Source organism: Pholcus phalangioides, unplaced genomic scaffold, assembly GCF_987345545.1.
Source record: "Pholcus phalangioides strain wild (caught in Gottingen) unplaced genomic scaffold, Ppha-v1.0 ptg000008l_1, whole genome shotgun sequence".
Lineage (NCBI taxonomy): Eukaryota > Metazoa > Arthropoda > Arachnida > Araneae > Pholcidae > Pholcus > Pholcus phalangioides.
The window spans coordinates 30,338,099-30,358,763 of record NW_028301601.1 but is presented as its reverse complement, the minus strand read 5'-3'; the positions used below and the strand labels follow the sequence as shown (position 1 = coordinate 30,358,763).

General features: G+C 34.5%; 1 protein-coding gene across 1 annotated transcript; it reads left to right on the top strand.

The window, feature by feature from the left end:
- The first annotated feature begins 2,041 nt into the window (after positions 1-2,041).
- LOC149084180 (zinc finger X-chromosomal protein-like) lies at positions 2,042-15,567 on the top strand. Its single transcript, XM_089235276.1, has 4 exons — positions 2,042-2,337; positions 11,550-11,784; positions 12,730-12,739; positions 14,806-15,567. Exons 1-4 carry the CDS (start codon positions 2,229-2,231, stop codon positions 15,052-15,054), a joined length of 603 nt encoding a protein of 200 aa, XP_089091402.1. The 5' UTR covers positions 2,042-2,228; the 3' UTR covers positions 15,055-15,567.
- The last annotated feature ends 5,098 nt before the right edge of the window (positions 15,568-20,665 follow it).

Here is a 20,665-nt window from a genome sequence, read left to right as displayed (position 1 = left end):
CAAACATTTATAAAGGCCTGGCCTGTACTTTGAGGTTATAAAGTATGAATAAGAGCTGGTTTTTGTATAAAAAGGGTGTTTTTAATGGCATGGGTGGATTAGGATAAGTGAGAATTTATATAGAACTCCAGCCTTTCTTTGAACTTCTGCTTATTTTTTATTTAGCCTGCCCTTCCGCCACATTAGGCTGGATAGTCTATTGTAACTGTACCACCCAATATAGTAACCATTTTTGACAAAATGATGGGGGGGGGGGGGTCTTTTTAACTAGCATTGACTGTATATATGTGTAGGACCACTAGTCAGTTATATAGATCTCTATAGCCTTATTTATAATAGAATGCAAAATATTCTGCATTTATACAAATACAACGCCACAACAGGCAAATTGCCCAACGAGGTGGCTGACTTAAGATCATCATGGATCCCCGAGCCCCTACCTACTACTGCTAGACCACACATGCATCCCCCCCCCCCCCCGTGGAACCCCCCAACGAATCGGTACATGCGGGAATGTGCGTGTACGTGTAGTGCAACCTGACGTAAAGTTTGTTTCTGTGTAATGCTTGTTATGTGTAGTGCTGTCATCTGCTCCCAGTTTTACTAACTATGAGTGAAGTGTTATGGTTGAATGATTTATCGTTGTAGGACTGTTGCTCTCTGTGGCGAGACTTTTTAACGGGGAGATCGGCTCGCATTTGCGCCTTGAAGTTGGGAACCACAGAAAACCAACTTCAGCCGACCACCACTGTGGGGTTCGAACCCGGATCCTCGCATCACGAGTCCGGCATTATAACCACTCGACCACCACAGCGGCTAAAACATTTGTTTTAGAAAGGACCTGAATGCCTTTGAAATGGGTGATGACAATCTTTTCTTTGGAAGTGTAGTTTTTCTCTGAGAAATTGAAACACCAACACCACCAGTGGCAACTTCTGTATTTTGTAACCCATAGTTCCTCTCTACCCCCCCCCCCCCCGAACGTGTGTATTTTCATTGCAACTTTTAAAAAGATTCTGGGAAACCAAATAAATTTAAACATTACTGTATTTACTTGAATCTAATAGTTGTACCTTTCATTCAAAATCAAACTAGCTTTATCCAGATGCAAGTTATAATGCGCAAAAATATTGAAAAAATAATATTCAATGAATATTTGTGCCAAGACAGAAAATCTATTGTTAGATTTAGGAAGCAGATTTAATACTGTAATTGATTTTGTTGATTAATCAGTGATGTTTCAAATTAATGATCAGTTTTTGAATGTCATTATGAAGAAACAAAAACTATTGTTGCATGAAATGACATTAATATCAGTGATATAAGTATGTCTTTTTCGCAAAAGAGCTGGGTAAGTGAATTCTTTTTCAACAATTATCCTCTGTTAAAGCTTGTACTGTAGCCTAGTGTTTCTGAACCTTTTTGATGTCACAGACCCCCCCCCCCCCCCGCCCCCCTGTAGCTAAAGTCAATGTCAAGCTATCACCCTACCATAAAATCCAAAATGTGTTATCTATACATATAAAATTGGTTTCCTGTGTATATGTTCTCTATACAAATCTTCTATTTTAGACAGATCGTCACCAAACTCTTCATACATACTAAACAGGACGAATGATAGGCTACTTTAATAGTTTGTCAGAGCAGGGCAAATGCCTGAAATGGGCAAAAACCATTAGGCAACACTGGTTCATGGGTCTTAACAATGGCTTTTGGAATGTTACTTTAGGTTACCTACCAATTCATCTCAGACATTCATTCGTTTACAATGGTTTGTCAATTCTTCAATGCTCCCAGTATATTGAGAAATCCCAGGCAGCAATGGGTATTATAGCTAGTTTTTTATAAGTTGCATATCAATAAATTACAAGTTTGAAACTCAAAATGTCATCTATACAATAGTTGAAAATAATTCTTCAGAACCCTTACAATGTACTCACAGCCCACAAAAGGTTGAAAACACTGTTCTAGCTTTTACGTTGTTTTATCCATTTTTCTTCATTGAACAAGTTAAAAAATGATTAATGATCAATTTAATTCGCATGAATATTACTAAATATTTTGGCAAATGTTTTATTTTATAAGATTAATTTCTAACCTTCTTTTCTCGTTTGCTTTGATTGTTTCCAGTCAGAAGCCCCACTGGAAATGTATTTTTCGAAGATAGAAAGCATAAGTGCATATATTGCGACTATTCCACAGTGTATTCTACAACACTCAAGAATCACATGAGACTGCACACTGGAGAGAAACCTTTTGAGTGCAAAATTTGCTATAAAAGTTTCAGGCAACGCTCGCATCTTAGGACCCATGAAATGGCACATTGGAAACAGCACAGTTGAAGAAAATGAAACTCACCGAATGTGATGAGATCATCACTGAAATATGAGGCATTAAAATGGGTTTTTCTTCATGAACTAAAAACCTAAAACTTTTTAATCTGCTAATTGTTTGTCATTGTGGCATCAGATACATCACCCCCGCAAATCGTGTCACACACAAGTCATCATTTCAAATACACATACATACTTTATGTACATAATTTTTATGTTCATATATTTTAATACACTATAGTCATATTTCATGGAAAGTATCATATGAAAGCTATGCATTTTTAAAAATTCAATCATTTGACTTGTGTTTTAAGACCAAAATATCTTGGGACATTTGTATTTCTGTCATTTCATCAGCATTTCTCCATCTGGATTATTATTAAAGTCAATTCATTTTGAATAAATCAACGAGAAATATTATTTATCTGGTCTGTGCTTGATCGAATCACGTGTTCATTGTAATTGTGAAAATTTATGTATTTAGCTAGTATTTCATTTCCAAAATACAGCAATATCCCAGATTTTTGTAATAAGCAGAACCAATGACAATAGCATAAGTCTAATTCGCTTAAGGCTGTGTACAATTACGTAAAAATACTCTATAAGTGTTAGTCAATTTGGGGATGACCTGTATTTTTCCTTCTTATTATGGTAGTCTTCACAAAATTTTAATAGCCTTGTGAGACTGCTATACAGTACTCAAGACAGTTTGTATTACCCAATATCTGTGCTAATGAATGTGATGCGTAGAACATTGAATGTTTGGGTAACCCATTGGTCCATCAAAAGAAATAAGCTACTTACGTTTGGGAGCAAGGAAACAACTTTCATAACTGAGTTGAAATTAATCCAGAGTTGTTGGACAGATGAATTGTCATTAATGAGCATTGCATGAAATAATTTTTTTTCAAGAGTAGCAATAATGCCGGGATTCTATTTCTAAAAGTTTTCTTCTTTTACCGAACATAGCATAAATCACTCAACTCCTCCTTTAAAATGATGTATCTTTTTTAGGAAATGGGCTTTCCTCAGATTTTCAGCAGGTGCAAATGAAGAGTGAATAGGAAGTTGTGTTTCATTGAGAAATCAGCATTACAGAGTATCAGCTCTTGCTATATGTTGCTAAAATAGAAGAGTTTAAGAAAGAGTTAAAAAAATATAGTTTAAGAAAGCCAGGTTTATAGTCAACGCCGTGAGAGGGTTAACAGTTTTCGCAACTTATGCTGCTCAAAAATCTGCATAGTTTCATTGCTAGCAGTGGTATTTTCATAGACAAAACAATTCTTACTTGATTCTCACTCAATGTCGCCATCTTTGCAATTAACCATTAGTTAAGCTGGGAAATGTAGAAATTCAATTTTTTACAGAAAACGGTGTTACTTAGAGTAGTGAAAATTGCTGTATTACTGTATAATCAAGTATATTTTTGATAGCAATTCTTTTTTAAAAATACTGAGTTTCAAAACAATATACAGTAGACTCTAATCGCTAATCTGGCAAATATCAGACCAGGGTATGTCATATTACTGAAATCCTTGGCTTACTGGAAGTCAGTTGAAAGAACCCATTTATATAATATATATTTCTGTGCATAGGCATGCAGTAGCATGTTTATGTTTTCATCTTCTACGCTGGAACGAAAAAACTGGATTCGGGCATGGCTGTATTATCGAGAGTCCACTGTGTCTGTTGTAGAAGCTGAGATTTTATATCCGAAAGGGGAAGACAAGTAGTCTGCCACATGATTAATGTGCAGGTTTGGATTTCGATTAATGGGCATGGATGTATTAGTTATTTGTAATTAACTTAAGATGTTTCTCTCAGTCTATAAGAACTGTGTATTTCACCCACTGCTGACTAGATTTGATTTTTTTTCAGGGATCAAATATAATTTCTCATATTTTTGAATTCAAAGTATGTTGAAAACTTTGTATTGAAATGTTAGTGCACTGATCTTCCATGTTATTAATATCCATATTCGTATCTCTGCTTCCTACAGCCATGTCTACAGACAGTTTCAGTTTGCAGAGCAAACGGCATGGTTGTGATTTGTGTTCCTATAGAAGTGATAATGTCTGCAATGTAAAGCGTCACATGAGACTGCACACTGGAGAGAAACCTTTTGGGTGCAAAGTTTGCTACAAAAGTTTCAGGCAACTCTCGCATCTTAAGATCCATGAAATGGTACATTTGAAGCAAAACAGTTGAAGACAAAATGAAACTGGTTAAATGAGATGGTCATCACTGAAATATGACACATTGAAATGGGTTCTTTCTTCATGAACTAAAAACCTAAAATTTTATAATCTGCTAATTGTTTGTCATTGTGGCATCAGATACATCACCCCCAAGAATTGTCTCTCACACAAGTCATCATTCCAAATACACATAGTCATCATTCCACAATACATACATACTTTATGCATGGAATTTTATGTTTATATATTTTGATACATTATAGTCATATTTCATGGAAAGTATGATATGAAAACCATGAATTTTATAAACATTCAATCATGTGACTTGTGTTTTAAGACCAAACTATCTTGGGATATTTGTATTTCTGTCATTTCATCAGTGCTTCTCCCATCTTGATTATTATTAAAGTCAATTCATTTTGAATAAATCAACGAGAAATATTATTTATCTGGTCTGCACTTGATCAAATCACGTGTTCATTGTAATTGTGAAAATTTATGTATTTAGCTAGTATTTCATTTCCAAAATACAGCAATATCCCAGATTTTTGTAATAAGCAGAACCAATGACAATAGCATAAGTCTAATTCGCTTAAGGCTGTGTACAATTACATAAAAATACTCATAAGTGTTAGTCAATTTGTAGATGACCTGTATTTTTCCCTCTTATTATGGTAGTCTTCACAAAATTTTAATAGCCTTGTGAGACTGCTGTCCAGTTCTCAAGACAGTTTGTATTACCCAATATCTGTGCTAATGAATGTCATGCATAGAACATTGAATGTTTGGGTAACCCCTTGGTCCATCAAAAGAAATAAGCTACTTACGTTTGAGGAAACAACTTTCATAACTGAGTTGAAATTAATCCAGAGTTGTTGGACAGATGAATTGTCATTAATGAGCATTGCATGAAACAATTTTTTTTCAAGAGTAGCAATAATGCCGGGATTCTATTTCTATAAGTTTTCTTCTTTTACAGACATAGCACAAATCACTAACTCCTCCTTTAAAATGGCGTATCTTTTTTTCATCAAATGGGCTTTCTTTGGATTTTGAGCAGGTGCAAATTAAGAGGGAATAGAAAGTTGTGTTTCATTGAGAAATCAGCATTACAGAGTATCTGCTCTTGCTATATGTTGCTAAAATAGAAGGTTTAAGAAAGCGAGATTTATAGTCAACGCCGTGAGAGGGCTATCAGTTTTCGCAACTTATGCTGCTCAAATATCTACATAGCTTCATTTCCAGTGGTATTTTGATCAACCAAGCTATTCTTACTTGATACTCACTCAATATCACCATCTCTGCAATTATCCATTATTTGTGCTTTAATTTAGGAATGCATTTTTTACAGAAAAACATGTTACTTAGGATAGTGCAAATTAGCCTAATCAAAGGTAGTTTCTGATTGCAATTCTTTTTTACAAGTGGAGTTTCATGAAAATGTACAGTAGACTCTCGTTAATCTGGCACATATGAGACCAGTGTATGTCATATTACCGAAATCCTTGGCTTACAGGAAGCCAGTTGAAAACCCCATTTATATAATATACGTTTCTGTGCATAGACATGCGGTGACATGTTTCCTCTACACTCGAATTAAAAAACTGGATTAGGGCATGGCTGTATTATAGAGTCCACTGTATCTGTTGTAGAAGCTGAGATTTTATATTCGAAAGGAAGACAAATTAGCTGCCACATGGTTAATGTGCAGGTTTGGATTTTGATTAATGGGCATGGATGTATTAGTTATTTGTAATTAACTTAAGATGTTTCTCTCAGTCAGTAAGAACTGTGTATTTCACCCACTGCTGACTGGATTTGATTTTTTTTCAGGGATCAAATATAATTTCTCATATTTTTGAATTCAAACTATGTTGAAAACTTTGTATTGAAATGTTAGTGCACAGATCTTCCATGTTATTAATATCCATATTCGTATTTCTGCTTCCTACAGCCATGTCTACAGGCAGTTTCAGTTTGCAGAGCAAACGGCATGGTTGTGATTTGTGTTCCTATAGGAGTGATAATGTCTGCCATGTAAAGCGTCACATGAGACTGCACACTGGAGAGAAACCTTTTGGGTGCAAAGTTTGCTACAAAAGTTTCAGGCAACTCTCGCATCTTAAGATCCATGAAATGGTGCATTTGAAGCAGAACATTTGAAGATAAAATGAAACTGGTCGAATGAGATGGTCATCACTGAAATATGACACATTGAAATGGGTTCTTTCTTCATGAACTAAAAACCTAAAATTTTATAATCTGCTAATTGTTTGTCATTGTGGCATCAGATACATCACCCCCAAGAATTGTGTCTCATATAAGTCATCATTCCAAATATACATACATACTTTTTGCATGGAATTTTCTATGTTCATGTATTTTGATACACCATAGTCATTTTTCATGAAAAGTACATGGTGGTTATAAATATGCTGACACTACTCAGACGTATGTAGCACCCATTCCAGTGTTGGTAAAAAACCAGTTCTTTAGAAAAACTTTTTAAACCAGGTTTTTTTAATTTAAACCTTTTTTTTTTTTGGTTTTATTAACATTTACATTAAAAACATTAAAATTTCTGAAAAATCATTCAAACTTTTAATAAACTATTAAAATGAAACGCTTATTAATATAATTCAAGGAAATATTTTGTGTTTGAGAATTCTCCTAATGTTATTATTAACTATAAAATAAAGATGTTTTTCCTAGTTACTCCTTCAATATACTTAATTACGACTCTATTTTACAAAACTATGATAAAAACTAAGCAATCACAATGTGTTTAATGAAGCATAATTTATGCAATTTAATTAGCAATGATTTACAATAAACAGATTATTGGAAACACTGTAAAATAAAAACCACTGGTCAGAATGACTTGGAATCAGAGTAGACCTATGCCATGGTAATGATGTGGATGTGCTTTCAATTCACCAAAGTCTGCAATCCGACCATTGCACATAACATTTTGGAGTATTTCCGGAGCCAAAAGTTGCAAAGGTACAGTAGTGTTCACCTGTCAGGTGAACATGACGGCCAAGTGTTGTGTCATCTTGTTATTGTCATAATGGTTCTCAGGGGTCTGTCCAGCCAAAGTTTGGGTCCGTTTGCCGGACCCTTCACAAAATTCCAGATTTAAAAAACGGTCCCTTCACAAAACAAAAATTAATGAAACCATATATTTGAAATTTCATTTTTTTGTGATAGATTAACTAGATTACTTTGCTTCTTACAAAATTACTTATTTTTCACAAAATCGCAATTATCCTTTTCACAAAGACGGGACTGTAAAAAATAAAAAAAGTCTGGACAGACCCCCTCGTTTTTCAGCAGCTGCTTCACTGGTGTTGCAATGTGCATCTTGATAAAAGTTGTGCTATCCACCAGGGCTGGACAAATCCAAAAAAAATTTAAGGTGCCATCAAAATTTGTTAAGAGCGAAGCATGTTTTTCCCCAAGAAAAACAGTCCTGAATAATTTTTTTTTACTTTTCTGGGACTTTATGACCCATTCTCATGTTGGATTATAAGACCATCTGCCCTTAGCATGCCAGTGAAGTCACTACCGTTGCTGCTTCTTTGTGAAGGAAAAAAACCTGTGAGATAATACACCACCACCACATGTGTGATGCAATCTACATTCATGAATTCGCTTAAGATATAGAGCATCAGAATGTAAAGCAAAATTAGAAAATGCAATGAGAAATTTTGATACTGTATATAATTTTCAGCAACTAAGATACTTAATTTGAAAGAAAATTTATGTTTATGCCACTTTTATGAGATATTGAAAAAAACCACTTATATCATCTTACCATTTAAAGATATATCATCAGATTGTACCCCTAGAATAGAAAATGTGATAAGAATAAAACATATTGCCTAATAATGAACCAATGTGATATTTTTAAGGGGGGGGGGGGGAATTATATTTAGGCCATTTTTATGTGATTTTTAAAAAAAAAAAAAACAGACTGGTTTATTTAAAAAACCACTTGGTTTAAACCAAACAACCCTGGGACATTCTGATGAAATGTGTTTTGATGAAACTTAGTATACGGGATATGTGGACCATGTGGAAAAGAAAGTTTCAATTTAAAAAGGAATCACTTTTTGACCACCAGGTGAAAACGTGGTGCTTTTTCATCATATTTATTTTTTTCCTCATGGTCCAAATAACTTATATACCAAGTTTCAATGAAATACATTCACTACAACTCGCATTACATAAGTCAGTAGTGTCAGTATAATCAAGGTGAGTAATGTGAGTTGGATTACACTGACACTACTCCTACTTATGTGGCACCCATTGTGGTGGACATATTTCAGTGAGACTTGGTATATACATTGTTTGGACCATGGGAAAAATGTGAATGTGATAAAAAAGTTAACTAATTTTTTGATTGAAATTTTCTTTTCCGCATGGTCCACATATCCCATATACCAAGTTTCATCAAAATACCTCCATCAGAATGGGGGATACATACGTCTGAGTAGTCATTTGACTTGTGTTTTAAGACCTAAATTTCTCGGAATATTTGTATTTCTGCCATTTCATCAAAGTTTTCCCATCTTGATTATTATTGAAGTCAATTCATTTCAAATAAATCGTCAAGGAAAAAATTATTTATATGGTCTGTGGTGGATCAAATCATACGTGATTGCGAAGTTTTATATATTTAGCGAGTATTTTATTCCCAAAATACAGCAATACCCCAAAGTTACACAATAGCTGTGCTGTAACCAACAATGATAGCATAGCAAGTCTGATTCATGTAAGTTTATGTGCAATTGTATCAAATAAATATAAATGTTAGTGAGAATTTTTTGAAAGACCTGTCTTTTTTCTTTTTGTGGTAGTCTTTATAAAATTTAAGTTAGCCATGTGAGAAAGACTGCAATCCAGTTCTCAAGATGGTCTGTATTTCCCAAGATCTGTGCAAACAAATGTCATGTGTACTATATGCTTTAGATGTTTTGATAACACCTTGGTCCATTGAAGAAATAAGCTGTTATGTTTGAAACCAAGAAAACTACTTTCACTTGTGAGGTTAAATTTATTGAGAGTAGTAGAACAAAAATGAAATGTCAGTCACAAGCATTACATAGAACAAATACACTAGCAATATTTTCGACATTCCATTTCTAAAAGTTTTCTTTTTACTGATATTTTATAAATCACTGAATCCCTTTTGAAATGATTTTCCTATTTTTTTTTAAGAAGTAGGCTTTCTTTCAATTTTCAGCATGTGCAGAGTAAATGGGGGGAATAAGAAAATGTGTTTCATTGAGAAATCAGCATTACAAAGTATCTGCGCTTTTGATTGCTAAAACAAAAGATTTAAGAAAGCGAGATTTATAGCCAATGTAACAATAGCTTTCTCAATGCTAGCTTCTAAAAAATCTACATGGTTTCATTGCAAGGGGTATTTAGATCTAGCAAACAGTTCTTACTTGATTTTCACTCATTAAATTGCTACCATCTCTGCAATAATCTATTAGTTATTCTTGAATTTCAAGGGTGTGCATTTTATACAGAAAATTTTTTGTGTTTCTTATTGTAGCACAAAGTAATGTATTGTTTTATAGCTGAATTTGTTTTTATTATTATAAGTATTGTGATTTAAAATAGTTACAGTAGACTCTTGTTAATCTGGCACTCAGCAAACCAGGGTATGCTGGATTACTTATCATTGAGTTTTTATAAGTCAGTTGAAAAATTTATTTAAATAATATAAACCTCTGTGCATAGATATGCAGTGACATGTTTTCCTCTTCTATGATCAAAGGAAAAAATGCTAGATTGGGGCATGGCCGGATTATTGAGAGTCCACTGTATCTGTTGCAAATGCTGAGATTTTATATCCAAAAGGAAGTCAAGTTCGCTACCTCACAGCCACATGGTTAATGTGCAGGGCCGGATTTGGATTATACATTGCCATGCATGTAGTAGTCATTTGTGATTATAGTAGACTCTCAATTATCTGGTCATGCATTAATCCGGCCCATCCAATAATCCAGTGTTTTCTCGTCGGTACTCTTGTCCTTTCCAGACTCCTTTTTTGTACAGGAGAAACATGCATATAAATTTGCAATGCAAACAAATCCACAGGCAAGATAAAAACATCGAGACAAATACAAAGAAAACAGTATATTGTGTGTCATCTCAAAAGATTATGATACTATATGCCCATTATAAGCATCTTATGTATGAGGGTTGTTGGCTCCTTGCGGATGTAGAAAATTATGATATAAAATGTCTCCACTGTCTCTGCTGTATAGAAGAAAAAACAATGTCGAACACAATAAATAAATATATATATATATATTCTGTATTACATACCAACTAATCATGTCTACAGAGTTCAGTTTTTGCTTCGATTTGATTCGCTGTCTCATTCATTTGTGATACGTCTTTTGTTTGCATCTCTGTTGTTTCTCGTGCCATTGCAGTTGAAAAGTCGTCTCGTTCAAAAAAATTAGTTCATTAAAAAAGCTTGAGAAAGGCTAAAAGTTGGTTGACCTTGCCACGGAATATGCTCCCAGTATAACCCCAGTCTTTTTGTTCCAATGGAAGTGATACAACCACTGAGTATTTTTTTTTACAGAAAAAAAAATGTAATGACTATGCATACTCATTTTAATGAATTTATAAAATATAATATTCTAAATTCTCATATATAAAGTTAATTTTTTTGGATTTGTATCACGTTTTGTGAATAAAAATCTGGCATACAGTGATTTAAGTAATTGAAATTCATTATTTTTTAGAAGACTTTCAAGTAATCCAGCATATCCCTAGTCTGATATGTGCTATATTACTGAGATCCTACTGTAGTTTCAAATGTTACTCCCAGTCTGTAAGAACATATTATATTGTATTGTATATTTTACCCTCTGCTGAATGTATTCCATTTCTCTCACACGGATCAAATGTGGTTTCTCGTATTTGCAAATTCAAACTATGTTGAAAACTTTGCATTAAATGTTGGTGCAATGCTCTTCCATGTGATTAATATCCATATTGATATCTCTAATTCCTACAGCCATGTCTATGGGCAGTTTTGGTTTCCAGAGCAAACGACATGGTTGTGATTTGTGTTCCTATAGGAGCGATAATCCTTGCAATGTAAAGCGTCACAGGAGAACACACACTGGAGAGAGGCCTTTTACATGCCAATACTGCAACAAGAGTTTCTCCCAAGAAGTCAGTCTGAAGAAACATGTATTGACTCATATGATGCCGAAGTGAAGAGTGGAATTGGTCTTCACTAATGACTAATAAACTAATGACTGGTTTACCAAAAAATATTGTCTTAGACGATTGTATGTAAAGAGATGTGTATCTTCGCGAGAAAATGATATTAATTTTTGTACACTCACTTTTTTTTTTATTGGGAATAGTGTTAGTATTATATCAAATGCCTATATAATTTGTGTTTAAAGAATAAGCATTATTTTTTCTTATTCAACCAACTGGTCCAGTGTTTTTTACTGAACAATAGACATTCAGATTCTTTTCGTTTGCCCCTGTCGTATCCACCACACCCCGTCCTTCCTCGCCCCATTTAGGAGCCAGACCATCTTTAACGTTGAACAAATACAGCATGGCTATCCAGCTGCCTCAGCTAACAAAGATAATTTTTTCTGGAATCATGCCATTAGCCGAAACTCAATTTCTCATAGGTTTCTAATTAAAATAGTTTGATTCGTTTTCCAGATGTATCCCGAAATTCAAAGATTTTTAAAACAACATGGAGCACTATAAAAACTGACAAAAATAGATTAGATAATGAAGATCTTCTTATTTTACACTAATGTGCACATCAAATGGTGTATAGCATAACCCAATCAAGTTCCTAGGTATCTCCATCTATTTGTAATTTGGCCAGCTTATTTCTCGGTCTAATACATGCAGATGCAAAACATTCTCTCTCAATTTTTGTATACACTGCACATGATTTTTATTGAAGTACTGAGAAACACTAATGGGGCATTTAAAGAAATTAATTGTTTCATGTTTGACTAGTTCAGGTTTTCTTTGATAATTTAAAGTAATATTGCTGATCGAACATCTGACATTGTCTTGAACTAAAACAGTTAATTTTCTTAAACACGTTTTTGAAAAGAATGCAAGATATTGCTGCATGAAATGTACTAATAATATCAATGATGTGTCTGTATTTTTTATTTTAGGAATAACTGGGTAAGTGAATTATTTTTCAATGATTATGTGATTGACAATATTCACGTTTCTTCCAGTTTATGTCCATTTATATAACTATCTGTTCATATTTGGTATTGAAATTTTATCACATTGTAGTGTGAAATTCAATATGTAGAGTGGTTTATGACTGGACAGAAAAAGAATTTTCAATAGAAACGCCATGGCTTTTTCGATTCTACAACTTTATATGCACAAATAAAACTTATGTGCAGTGTATATGTTACTGGTGGAAGATGGCAGCATTACACAGAAACAAACTTCACGTCAGGTGTCACTACACGTACATTCCAACATGTACCAATTCATTGGGGGTTCCGCAGAGGAATATGAATGGGGTACGTGTATGGTTTAGTAGTAGTAGTAGTTGTTGTGTATATGTTACTGCCAAAGCCTGAAGGTAGCCACTTCGCGAACTGGCCAGTCCAGTGGATCCGGCCTATGTCCGAAATTTAGGCCAGCCCCTATATGTTGATTCTTATACAGGGTGTCTCATCAAGACTGCCCAAACTCTGCACAGCCAGATTCCTCACTTGGAATAGATAAAAAATGCCTGAAAAACTGTACGACCCATAGTTTTTGAGAAAAATTCAAAAGAAAAGTGTGACGTCATATCCGGTGCAAGAAAAAAAAACGTCGTTGAAAACACAAATATCTTTATTTGCATATGTTTACATAGGAAGATGTTCAAAATATCCACGTGCATATCAGGGCATGCATGCGCAGCATGGGAAAATTTTTTTTCTTGCACTGGATATGCCATCATACTTTTCTTTCACATTTTTCTCGAAAACTAGTTCTTTGCGCGTTTTTTACGTATTCCAAGCGTGAAATCTGGCTGTGCAGAGTTTCGGCTGTCTTGATGGGACACCCTGTATATGGATCACAATATTCAGATTATAAGATATTGATATTCAGATTACTTTGATCATTAGGGTTGCTAAAGCTAACCATAATTATTTTGGTTAGCTGTGGCTAATTACAAATGGTATAATTATCACAAAAAAAAATATGCTGTGACAATGATCTTGAATCATAGGGATCAATATACGGATATATAGGGATCGATACATAGGGGCCAGAAAAATCCTTTCAAAAGCCCGAATTTCGAACATTGATTGGGTTAACTGGGCCGGCCAATTTGCAAAGTGGCCAACTTCTGGCTTCGGAAGTAACATATACAAAGTTTTAGTGTCAAAATAGCCGTGGCTTTTCTATTCAAATTTTTTCTGTCCAGTCTTTTATTTAGTTAAACTTATTGAAGAAAACTTGAAACAGTTAAACATAAAACATTTAAATTTATTTAAATTTTGTTAGTGTTTCTTGCTTAAATAAAAATCATGCTTAAAGAACTCAGAAACGTTAAAAGCATTTAAGTAAATTTAAATGTTTTATGCTTAACTAGTTAAGTTTTCTTTGATAATTCCATAATATTGCTGATCAAACATCAGACATTATCTTGAAGTAAACCATTTTTTTTACACATTTTTGAAATGAAATACATAAAACGATCTCGTTAAGTATTCAGTCAGTATGTCAGAAAAAGTTTTAGAATAGAGAGCAACTCTGAATTTTATCTGCAAGAGGTAAAAACTAACATTTAAAGTTGTATAAGCTGCTGTTCCATTGTCTGAAATTACAGTAATCAATTCAAGTAAAACCATAGTGAGTGAACATAATGTACTGCGCAGTCAATCACTTTGCTGCCCAAAAGCAACGGTTGTACAATAAATGGTGTCAAATCAAAGATATTTTCGCTAATTTCAATTGGAATCCCTTACGAGTTGCCCTCTTCCTAGATATGATATTTTTATTAACTCAAAGAACTCAACAAAAAAAAGAATCATTCTTTTAAGACTCATTCTAAATATTTCTTTTTTCCAGAGTGTAAAAACAATTTGTATTCTATTCAAGTATTTTTTTGCTATATCTTACCCATGCTTTGACCTTGTTTTGATGGAATAATTTAGAAATTATTGAAGATTAATGTATTTTTACCTCGTGTTTCTGCATATTTTCGCAAATGTGTATCATTGTAGGACTAATTTCTAATGTTGTTCTCTTGTTTTCTTTCATTGTTTCTAGTTCAAAGCCCCACTGGAATTGTATTTTTTGAAGATAGAAAGCATAAGTGTATTTATTGTGGCTATTCCACAATGTACTCTACAACACTCAAGAATCATATGAGACTACACACTGGAGAAAAGCCTTTCAAGTGCAAAATTTGCTATAAAAGTTTCCGGCAACGCTCCCATCTTAGGACCCATGAAATGTCTCATTGGAAAGAGGACTGTTGAAGAAAATGAAACTGACAGAATGATATGGCCATCACTGAAATACAAGACATTAAAATTTGGTTTTTCTTCATGAATTAAAAACCTAAACGTTTATATTTTGTTAATCATTTGTCGTCATTTCAAACATGCATACAGACTTTATGCATGTACTTTTTATGTCATTTATTTTGATGCATTAGTCTTTTCTTTTTTTTTTTTTTGATTGAAAGTAGTACATGAAAACCATGCATTGTTTTTCATATCCAATCATTTGACGTGTCTTAAGCCAAAATATCTTGAATATTTGTATTTCCATCATTCCATCAGTATTTCTCTCATCTTGATTATAATTAAAATATATGCATTTTAAATAAATTATAAAGGAAAAAAAAATTTCATGTGTTTCTTCTGTGCTGGATCAAATCCTGTGTAATTGCAAAGTTTTATGTATTTTTAGTGAGTATTTTTCATTTCCAAAATACGGCAGTATGTCACAATCACGCATTATGTGGGACAAATGACAACATTATAAGTCAAATTAGCATAATACAAGATATACGGAAGACTGGATGTTGTGAAGATATTTATTATTTCAGATGTTTATTTTTTAAGGAAGGAAAAAACTCATCTCTGCCTCCACCGGGAGTCGAACCCGGGTCCCTCGATTGCCGGACGAGTGCTCTGACCACTAAGCTACAGAGGAGATAGAGATTTTCCTTCGCTAGAGCGTATATATGCCGAACGGAACCGTGCGATGGACGGTGAAACCGATCAGCTAATAGCTCATTGACGACGAGCCACCAGAGGGCTATATATATGACATGAATGTCGCTCTCCACTTGTTAATATCGGCATATATACGCTCTAGCCAAGGAAAATCTCTATCTCCTCTGTAGCTTAGTGGTCAGAGCACTCGTCCGGCAATCGAGGGACCCGGGTTCGACTCCCGGTGGAGGCAGAGATGAGTTTTTTCCTTCCTTAAAAAATAAACATCTGAAATAATAAATATCTTCACAACATCCAGTCTTCCGTATATCTTGTATTAACAAGTGGAGAGCGACATTCATGTCATAAATTAGCATAAGTCTGCATGCAATTTTGGATGATGTAAAAATGGGTGGGGGGTAAAATATTCCTCAAGGGTCATGTGTTAGATGTTTTGACAACGCCCTAATCCATCAACAGAAATAAGCTCTTATGTTTGGAACCAAGAAAACAACTTTCACCTGTGAGTTGAAATTAATTGAGAGTAGTAAAACAGATGAGTTGCCATTAACAAACATTGCAATGAACAAAATTTTTTTCAAAACTGTCAATAACGTGGAGCTTGAGACATGAACCTTATGAATATTTCAAAAACGGTAGATGCCATGCAAGCCTTTGGATTCCATTTCTGAATCATTGTGAACTTTTCTTCAATGTGTATAGCAAAAATCACTGTACCCCCCTAGTAAAATGCCACCATCACCGGTCCATACCATCTTGGGAAAGTCCAGTAGTTATGCTCAGAGGCGCATTATTTATGGTTTTGCTGAGTGGGGGGGAGGGGGGCCCACACAAATTTTGCCGCAGTTCTTCTATTCTAGTCTAATTTTCTTGACTATTTCCTTCCACTCCTTTAAGTATAGCCGTGTCTCTAAGTCACTCTTTTGGTTACTCACATGCTTGCACATTGTTTTGGTCACTCACATGCTTGCACATTGTTTTGGTCACTCACATGCTTGCACACACTGTATGTCACTCTTTTGGTCACTTGCTTGCACACTTTTTTGGTCACTCACATACTTGCACACACTCTAGGTCACTCTTTTTGTTGCTCAGTGGCATGGTTTCTTGCTATGTGGGTGACTCTTTTGATAATTTTACACACATTCACTCATGCTCTAGGTCAGAGGTAGCAAAAAACTAGCCCGTGGGAGGTGATTTTGTTGGGCTCCCGACTAGGTAAAATGACTGTGTATTGAATTGAATTTCTTATCATTATTTAAGCCATTTTACACAGCAGACGTGATTAACAGACTATTTACATTCATTATTTCTAGTGACGATTTTAATTAGCTATGTTCTCTTCACACTCCCTTTTCGTTCGCACATATTGCTCTTTAAGTTTGTCATGGGCATTTTTACCCCATTGCTTTCCACCACCTCATTGGGAATGTTGCCTTTTCGTGGCCTCTGTATTTGTAGCTGAATGCAAATTTTTGTGGTGTTCTCACAGTGATGAAACTTTTTCGAAGTGGATGCCAACTCACAATGACACCTCAAAATTACAACCAACTATATATAGGCTACACAGACCCTAATACGTCCAAAGAGCAAAAATGTGTCATATGATATGGTCATGTTCATGTTTTGCTGTTGAATAAAAAGAGTTCCACATCCATGCACAATTTTTTTTCGTCAAAAACAGAAGCAGTCATATCTAAATTTTGATATAGCAGGTTGGCATTCCACATTGTTGCATAACTAACACTTTCCCAAACCAAAATGCAGGTATTCTATTCCAAGAAGGTAACTCAAGTAGTAAGAATATATGTATCGCAAATCTGGTTCATTGTAATCTCGTGGACATACAGGAGTACCAGGTAATGGTGCATGCATGCATCCTTTCAAATCTATTGGCAGGTAGCCTGCTTGGTCCATACAAAGCTGGTCCATTTTATCTTGGTAACATCACATGTTTGCCCATGATAGGGAATACAATCCACATGAAGCTTTTGGCAGGCTTTTCGTCCCAATAATAAAACTCCTCTCGAAGTCGACTGATGTGTGAATCAATTCCTTGAGCATCTATTCGACCTGTGCAGCTTCACTGGTTTTCAACTCAAGAGTAAGGGATAAAAATAAATGTAGAAAAAAAAATTTATCTGTAAAATTCAAACAATGAATGTAATTGAATGGACTAATTAACAAAAGAAACAGTAATTTTTGATGCATTGTATTTACTAGCTGAGAACTAGAAAGAAAATGAATATGTGTCAGTTTATGAAGAAGTGGAGCCCTGGATAAAACTTTAATGCCAGATTTTCACCCTATTACTTATGGCAGATGCAAATCTGCAAGTTTTTTGGGTCATTTTATTTGTGTGGCTTTTATACCGGAGTGTTTTTCCTGGTGCTGCTTGTGACGTTGCAGCTGATAATTTTGTTGGCCCTTGAACAGTGAAAAGTTGACCACCCTTGCTCTAGGTCATTCCTTTGGTCATTCACATGCTTTCAAACTCTCTAGGTCTATCTTAAGTCACTCTTTTGCCGACTCATTGACCTAGTCTCTTACTGTCTCGGCAGAGGTGGATTTATATAAAGTTATACAAATTTCTCTGCCCTTCTGCCATTCCACTGGTTTTTTTTTTTTTTTGATCACTCATTCCTCAAATTTGCCACCCTGAGCTATAGCCTGCTAAAGCCCCTGTAAATACACCCCTGGTTATACTTGAATTTAAGGAATGTGCATATTTTACAAAGAAATTGTGTAAGTTGGGGTATTACTGTATATAAGTCTGAGAAATTTTTTTATACCTAAATGTTTTTCATTAAGTATTGAGTTTTCAAAAGAATTCATCTTCTGTTGCAGCAGCTGAGTTTTTGTATCTAAAATAAAGATAAATTGGCTGCCTTGCAGTGGCTTTGGATTATACATTGGCATGCATGTACTAGTCATTTGTAATTGGTTTTCAATGTTATTCTCAGTCTGTGAGAACTGTACATTTCACCTGCTGCTAAATGAGTTTGATTTTATCGCAGAGACCAAATATTGTTTCTCATATTTCCAAATTCAAACTATGCCAAAACTTTGCATTAAATGTTGGCGTAATTTTCTCTTGTGATTAATGTCCATATTCATCTCTACTTCCTATAGCCATATCTACAGACAGTTTCAGTTCGCAGATCAAACGATATAGATGCAGTTTGTGTTCCTATAGCAGCAATCATCTCTGCAATGTAAAGCGTCATATGAGGACACACACTGGAGAGAGGCCTTTTGCATGCCAATACTGCAACAAGAGTTTCTCCCAAGACGTCAGTCTGAAGAAACACTTATTGACTCACTTGATGAGAAAATGAGAAGTGGGATTAGTCTTCACTTGATAAACTAATGACTGGTGTTTTGAAGAATATTTTCTTAGATGACTGTATGTAGAGAGATATTTATCTCTGTGAGAAGATTTTACTCTTTGTATGTCAGTGCACTCACTTTTTTTTTTGTCATTGGGAATAGTATTATTATATTCAATTATATCTCAAATTCCTCTCATTTGTGTTTATAGAATAAACAGTTTTTTTAGTTATTATTATTCAATAAACTAGTCCAGTGTTTCTTTACATTTTTTTGCATATGCTCCCTTTTGGATCATATTTTTTTTCTCATGGTCGGTTGTCTTTTCCAGTCTTCCCTCCCCCCCTCCCCACCAATATATAACCCCCTATTCATACAGTTGCCATGAATTTCTGCACCATAGACACCTTAAAGAGGGAAATATGATAAGCTGGATGGGAGTAATCAATATGCTACTCATACTAATGATTGGCAACCATAATTTTATGGGCAGTTCCTTTTAGTTTTTTATTTGGTTTTCCTGATTTATTGTTTTTATATAGATGTATTTATGATATGACAACCATTTTTCGGTTTTTTCCTAATATTATTCATTGTATTTCCTCCTGCATTAGCCGGCATGAAATTCTTTAAAAATTTTATTCTGAAAATCCATTGAATTGACTGAATGCATAATGTGATCCTTATTAAACCTTACTTTTCCCTTCATGCCAGACCGACATGCCGGCTAATGGGAGGGCACATGGTACATTGATTTTTCCATATTTTCTCTTTTTTTACCTTGTCTTTATTTTTTTTACAGCCACTTTGGGCAATTGGCCTGTTTTGGCCATCGATTCTGTATTTTATTACAGGGGTCAAATATAGTTTTTCATATTTTCAAATTCAAACAATGTTTAGAACTTTGCATGAAATGTTAGTGCAATGCTCTTCCATGTTATTAATATCTACATTCATATCTCTACTTCCTACAGCCAAATCTACAGGCAGTTTTCGTTCACAGACCAAATGGTATAGATGTGATTTTTGTTCCTATAGGAGTGATCATCGCTGCAATGTAAAGCGTCATATGAATAAAAAGCATACAATAGAGAGGCTTTTTCCCAGGCCACTGGATTTTTCCTAAGAAATAAATTTGAAGAAACGTGTATTTATTCCCATGCCGAAGTGAAGAATGGAATTGATCTGCCCTTGATGATTTTGATTCACTTTAATGACTGATGTATCAAAGAATATTGTTTCAGATGATTGTATTTAGAGAGATATGTAGCTCTGTGATAGGATTTTACTTACTGTATGTCAGTTCACACACGTCTTTTTTCCATTAGAATAGTGTTATTGATATATCAGTTTCTTCATTAGTGTTCTTATAATATACATTATTATTATTTTTTATTATTATTCAATCAACTAGTTGAGTGTTTCTTGGTTTCTTGACATTTATACACCTATGCCCCCCACTTTGGGTCATATTTTCTTCTCATGAATGATGTCACGTTTAGGGGTTTGTTTTTTTTTTCCTGATTACTCAAACTGAAAATTGGCAGTTAAAGATGGCCCCTGGTTCTGTGGGCAG